This window comes from Neltuma alba, unplaced genomic scaffold (assembly GCF_004799145.2).
Source record: "Neltuma alba isolate B1F8T4 unplaced genomic scaffold, ASM479914v2 tig00004508_pilon, whole genome shotgun sequence".
In the NCBI taxonomy this organism is placed as follows: Eukaryota; Viridiplantae; Streptophyta; class Magnoliopsida; order Fabales; family Fabaceae; genus Neltuma; species Neltuma alba.
Window position 1 is genome coordinate 393,434 of NW_021633738.1, and position 7,334 is coordinate 400,767.

A 7,334-nucleotide genomic window follows, 5' to 3' on the forward strand; every position below is an offset into this window, starting at 1 on the left:
ACGGATGAGCTGAATGCCTTTAATTAATTAGGTGCTTTATGTGTATATGTGTGAAGGCCTATTGGGATATGCAAAGGGTCAAGATATCTATTTAATTGGAATTCCCAATCAACCATTTCCAGTTTTCCACACACATTAGCAACCCCTGTCATAAATAAAAGGCATTTTCACTTAGTCCAACCTCACAAAGAGGAATGGTTGAGTAATTGAGATCCCAAAAGTTTTTTTTTTTTGCATGCCATTTTTAAGTGCCAATAATCAATTATTCTTGTTTCTAATAGAACGTAAGTAATTTTGATACACTCCTAAAGAATTTGAAGTAAAGAAAATATTAATTGCTCTCAATTAAAATTTCATATAAATTCCCTACACATATTGAAGCACGAGACTTCTTTTAAAAAATGTCTTAAATTTAAAACGGAGGGAGCAATTAGTGGTATTAGATAAACCAAAGCATTAAACTAGCTAGTGCTAGAGACTAGTTTAAAACACTGCGAAATCTAACAACAAGCAATATTCAGAAAGTTAACAAAACATGAGTCGTAGTCCATAGTCAAATCCAACAAACACTATTTACGCACTCCTTAATTTGGATAAGGGAAAGTTGTAAATTCTACTGCAATATAGGGCTAATTGTCCATTAAAAACAAAAACAAAAACCACTATGCTTGGACTTATATATAAAACAATAGCCTTAGTTTTTCTCCAAAAAAAAAAAATCACTATAATCCCAAGCAAGGGCATATGTGCAAGCTATACACACAAATTATAATTCTGATGTTGATTTGTTTCTGCCTCTTTAGACTTACAAGGAGCTCCGACGAAGTTGTTGTTTATAAGCTTCTAGTTTTCCTTTTCAAAACAACTCCATATCTTTGAAAAGCATATTCCGAAACTTGTTTTGCTTTCTCTATTTTATTTTCAAAGGAAAAAAAAAAGGCCATTATGTATTTGTTTTCAAAGCACTCATTAACGTTGGGGTAGGGCTATGTGATGAGCATAAGTCCAATGTAAGAACCCAATCCCAAAAGACTAGTATATTAGGAGGGAGAGCCTCTTGAACTTATAAAACCCACAACACTTGTGAGATTCCCCAATATGGGACTCATAACAGAGCACCCATCTCAAGAGCCGACATCCCTGGCGGCTCCACTCTACAGCACTTCACTCGGTCTTTTTACCGGTCAGAATCTCCACAGGTAGCCCTTTCCGGTTGGCCAACTCTTAATGAAAGTACCAATGTGATGAGCATAAGCCTAAAGGAAAAGCCTAATCCCGAAAGACTAGCCTATTAAGAGGGGAAACTTATAAACCCCACAACACTTGTGAGATTCCTCAATATGGGACTCATAACAGGCTAGCTAGCTATCATTGGTGTCGAGCAATTAATGAGGACACTCCCTAGTCAGCCCTGCCATTGAGCCGGTAATGCGATAACCCCAAGTCAAAGTTGGCGGGCCTCAGATTTTTTTTTTAATTTTAATGTTTTTAGTATCAATAAATTATTTTTCGAACTCTTATGTTGATGCCAATATTGTTTGATATCAATTAATGCTCTCTGTCCAAATGAGAATAAGCACATGTGAAGATTTTTTTTTTTTAAACTCAGAGTATCCTCAACTTAATTTAAATTTAAAACTAAATTTTAATGAGTCAGAAACTTTAAAGTTAAAACCTGTGTTTAATGAAATTTGAATAGGTGTTCTCTTAACTCAGAGAGTGTTTCGATAGAATCAAAACTATAATTTTAAAAGTACTTTTACAGTATATGAAATAAATATATAGAGGAGTTTGTTTCGTTTTGCGGAAAAGTGGGTGCTTCCAAACATCCTCTTAATTAGTTTTCATATGTCAAATATAAATGCACAAAACTAACAACCTGCTACATAACAGTTTAACCGTGATTATCTTCAAGAGAGAAGATCAAACTGCATATATGAAACTCTTCGCTTGTTGTTTTATTCTCTTGGCCACCTCGGTTTGTCTGATGTAGATGTGAAAAACAACACCATACATAGTACTACCTTGGATCTTTAATACTCCTTTGGTTCTAAATATATGACCCTTATACACACTAATATAAGAGTCTTATATTTAGGACCGGAGGAGTACTACTTTTGGTCATTCATATAAAAACTAGTTGACTAATTTAAGTAGATTAAAAAAACCAGTTAGATTAGTTATTTGTAATAACTATGTATTATCTTTTCTAAAATATCCTTATTAATCAACTGTATTGGCTAGAACTATTATTATTATTATAATGACTATCTTGAGAAAAAGTAAATAAACATGAGAGACAAAGTAGATTGGTGTCTTATATTTATGATCAAAATAAAAGTCAAACAAAGTTTTATATTAAGGACTGGAGGTAGTATAAGAGCCAGTTAACTAATTCAAGTAGATTAATGAAACTAGTTAAATTAATTATTTAAAATAAATAGGTATTATCTTTTTTAAAACATTTTTTGTAATCATTTTTTGTCCGAAATAGATATGAAACACAACACCGTACGTAGTATTTAATATGATACGATATATATACATTATTTGATGAATCTATGTCAATATGTCTACTCAAAAATGTTAACAACTTGATGTGGACAATCCCTTATTTCCTGCTGAACAATTCCAAAGTAGAACACCTATTAAAAAGGAACTCCGAAGAACCAATATAAAGGCAATCATTTATTTATGTAAAACTATATATTTTCTGTATACTTCTACGGTTCTACCCTTGTTCAAGACCTACACACACTAATGGAAAAGCATGATATCTAATTTTACAATACTACCCTCCATGCATCAACTAGCTAATTTGCACTTATTAATTGGTGGTGGTCCAGTTTCTTTGTGAGCCATACCCATTTCTGTCTCGTTATGATTGTCTTCCTCTTTTCTGAACTTCTTGTAAATATCACTTCTGTAAAAGCTTCTTGTCCTGGCCACCAAAATAAGGGACACTAGTGCCCCAAACAAGGTCACTCCTGTGATAATAAAGAAGGCCAACCTGTAACACTGATTCCCATTACAGTTCAGTTCTTCTCCTTCCTTCCTCTTCAAACCCTTCTCACCCAACTGCCTCATGGCTTCCTTATCGTACAGATAACCAGCCACTCTCACGCTCATCAGGTACGACCCTATAGGGCTTGCCACTGACCCTACATTATAAAGCGTCGAGTAGTATTTGAGTCCGAAAAGTTCAGAAATAATGGAGAAAAGTACTGGCCAGTTTGCTCCGAAGCAAAACCCTATAATTATTGAGGCCACGTACAGTCCATTTGGGACGTTGAGGGCTACTAGAAGATGGCCCACGCATGAAAGGACCAGAATTAATGTGAGCATGAAGGGTCTTGGGAATTTTAGCTTTGTCACCATGAGCTCTGAGATCACCCCTTGTACTATCTTCCCCAGGTAGATCCAGATCGCCATTAGAGACACAAACGTTGTTATGCTGTGTGGTGAGTATCCTAGGGCTGTCCCTATTTGGCTCAGGTTGTTCACCACTGTGAGGGTACCTCCAAGCCCACATATTGTTGCAGAAAACAGAATCGCCATGTCTAGACTTAGAATTGCTTGCAGGATTGTATAGTCTTCCCCTCTTTCTGGTTTTCTGAATATGTTTCTCCACCATGAACAAGACACAGAAGAAGCTTCTCTGGGTTGTTCTTCTTCAGGCTTGTGCTTCGTCTTCTCGTACTCTAGCTTGGGCTTTTCTGTGGCGATGGTGATTACTTTCTGAGGTTCTTGTGATTGTCTGGCTTTCCAAACCTTGAGCTCCTCAGTGATTACAACCACGAAAGGCAGCATGAGAAGGAGAAGCATAAAGGTAGATGTAAGATAATACTCGTTCTGGGTAAATTTGAGACATTTTTCCAGAATGATCATGACGAGAAGAAAACCTGCGAGAATAAGCGACAAGTAGACGAACTTGTAGAAATTTCTTGTGTCGTTTTGCTGTTGAAGCCCTTTATGGTGCTTTATGACTGGAACAAACAAAAGCGAAGTTGCTGTAGGAAGCCAAGCCATGAGCAGAAGAAGAGACTTGGAATCGTTCCCATAAAAAGCGTAATATAACTGAGTTATGATTGCCCCGCTCAAGCCCAAGTAGCCGCTCAACATCCCGATGACGATGCCGCGAGAGCCGGGGAAGTTCTTGACGGAGGTGACGACGACGCCGGTGTTGGTGGAGCAGTGAGAGTTAGCGCCGATGAAAACATAGAAAGCCATGAGAGGGACACCAGGCGGGTGGGGAAATTTACGGTTGACGGCGAGCCAGATCATGAAGTAGCCGAAGAAGTTGAGGACGGCACCGACGGAGACGACGACGAACGGCGGAGTAACCTCGTTGAGGAGACCGGAGAGGATTCCGATGTTGGAGCCAAGGTCTTTGAAGAAAGAGAGGAGGTTGAGGGTGGACTGGTCGTAGCCGAGGACGGACTTGATATCGCGAGAGTAAAGAGCGAACATGTAGCTGGCGCCGGAGACGGACATGATGAGGAAGGAAGAGAATATCATGAACCACCGGCCGGTGAGAAGCTGGAGGGTGAAGGACCTCAACGGTCGGAAGCATGTCGCGTTGTGTGGTTGTGAAGAGACCACCATGTTTGGATGAACAGAGAGAGAGAGTTACAGGAAGAGATCTCGATAGAAGATGATGATGATGAAAAGTGGGCCACCAAAGTGTGCGATTGTGTTTGGTTCGAGGAAGATAATGATCGAACCGCTTTGGCAAAATTAAAGGAGTTGTGTTGTGCGAGAGATAAAGCTCGCTGGCTAGCTATGTGGGGTTATATAGTGAAATTTCAGTGAAGTAGTAGTGTTATATCTGCTTTACCATCTCTGGTTCTCTCATATTATTATTGCATTTGAATTTGATATGACCCATATGAATTCCATTTCTCTTTTTTTTTTTTCAACTTTTTTTATTAATCTGAATCATTGGGCTCACTTTGCATTATGATCAGTTCAGATAAAAATATAAAAAATATAACAGTTCAGCTTAATTAATTTTTTTAGACTAAAGCTAATTAATTTGTATAAAATATGGACACCTTACATTTTTTATAATATATATGATTTAATCAGAATTCATATATTATATTCCATGCTAATAATTACTCCCTCTATTTCTCTCCTTGTTGGTCAAATTACTCCCTCCATTTAAAAAAATGTATGTATTTCCAGAGGAAAATTTATAAGCCTTTTTAGAAATTCAAAACAATGTTCATTAATATTTTTTCCTTTATTTACTTTTAATAATTTCAGTTTCTTTAACACAATAAATGATGTTTTTTTTTTTTGCCAACAGCACAATGATGCTTTTAATGATGGGCAGATTTGATGGTGTAGTCCATACTTTTATGCATTTATTGTATTTTTTTTAATATGTGTGATTTATCCATGGAAATCTACACTTTAAAACGATTGGAGCATAAGAAAAGGTCGTACAAGGCAGTTATTCTGTGTTACATTGGACGAGTTTTGAAGCCTTAAATCAGCTACCACTAATGAAACTATAAGAAAATATATATAATTTAAAATTATGGCAATTATTAATGGAATGTCTCTGTTCACACTTCACACATACGCGGGAAATCTGAGGAAGTTAAATTGAAATTGTTAACGGGAATAACCAAGTTGAGTAAGTGTTTGGAAGCAACCAAAAAAAAAAAAAAGCACTTTTGTATGTTATGAGAAAAACCCTCCTCTTATATTACCTCATTCTTAGTATAAAACTAGTTGATTAATTTGTATAAATTAAAAAAGTTTGTTAAATTAGTTATTATAACAAGTAAGTGTTATTTTTTTTAAAATGCACTTGCTAATTATATGCATTAGATAATATTGCTATTTGATGAAATTGTTAACATGTACAACTATTCAAATACTATTTTAAAAAAATAAATAAATATGAGAGACAAAGTTGATTGAAATTTTATATTTAGAACTAAATTAAATGTTAAATTAACTCTTGTACAAAAAAGATTAAAGGTAGTATTTATTTTTTGACAACATAAACCAATTTACTCATCTAGTCTTATCTATAAAACACTTCCAACATATTTCACACAAACAAAAAAAAAATCTTAAATTGTATTATTATTTTTTAAATATAACAACCTTTCAACTTATATTTAATATATATAACTTTAAAAAAATTATTTATACTATAATAAATAAAAGACAAAATAATATATTCATATTAAAAATTTAATAAGATGATTTATTTTAAAAAAATACATTCTTTTCGCTTTGTAGATACGATAAGAGCAATACTTCAGACATCCACTAAATTAAATGAGAGTAGTATTCATCCGCACAGGGGGGGAGATAATTTTTAGAGGTTTGAATTTGGTGACTCGGTCAAAAAAAAATTAAAGGAAATGAATGCAATAACGATTTTTGTTTTTGGTCACCGGGTGCAATCATTATCGCCATTATTGCTTCGGTGAAAGAGTAAACTTTCCTGTTTTAAACTTCTAAGGGTATGTTTGGATTGGCGTTGGGCAAAACTGACTTCTAGCTCAACTGACTTTTGTAACTGAAGTTAGAGTAAAAGTCAGTTAGAGTATGTTTGGATAGGTGCTTTTGAAAAGTCAGTTGAAAAAGCTGAAAGTTGTTTGGATGATGAATGAAAAAGTTAGTTTAGGTGTAAAATGACTAAAAAGGGTATGGATTTTATTGAATAGTAGTTTTTAAAATTTTATGTTTTTAATTTGATAATAGTTTTAAAAAAAGTATAAAATTATTATGATAAAACATAAATAGTTTATTTGTGAAATTATGAAATAAAAATATTTATTACGGAGAAAAAAATTAAAAACATCATAGATAATTAATGAAGTAATTAGATAGTAAGCTTTGCACATGCATAATGGACAAACATGAATATAAATTAAAATTCATTTGGTCTCTAATTAAAGTAAATGAAATCACATAACTAATTAGATAGTAAGCTTTGCACAATTTGGTCCCTAATTGAGTCACGAACACGATTCATTTGTGCGGCAGATGTTAAACTTGACGAGGATGCCTCACCAGCTGCATGATTATTGTCTTCATCTATTACACTTCCATGTTCAGCTTCTACAAAGTGATCATCAGTTGGAGAATTTTGCCTGATAAAATTATGGACAGCCATTGTTGCACAAACTATGCAGACCTGTGTTTGAAACTTGAATCTGGGCATATTTTTTAAGATTACAAACCTTTTCTTCCACACCCCAAAAGTTCTTTCAATAGCGGATCTCAAACTTGAATGATAATAATTGAAGGCCTCATTCTGATTTGTAAATCCTGGGTGACGATTAAAGTCTGGGAGATGATAGCGT

The 7,334-nt window shown here is 34.6% G+C and overlaps 1 protein-coding gene across 1 annotated transcript; it reads right to left on the reverse strand.

Annotated features, from left to right (window-relative positions):
• Positions 1-2,594: 2,594 nt before the first annotated feature.
• Positions 2,595-4,816, reverse strand: LOC114745022 (uncharacterized). The gene has a single exon (XM_028933168.1). It carries the CDS (start codon positions 4,603-4,605, stop codon positions 2,806-2,808), a length of 1,800 nt encoding a protein of 599 aa, XP_028789001.1. The 5' UTR covers positions 4,606-4,816; the 3' UTR covers positions 2,595-2,805.
• Between the last annotated feature and the right edge of the window lie 2,518 nt (positions 4,817-7,334).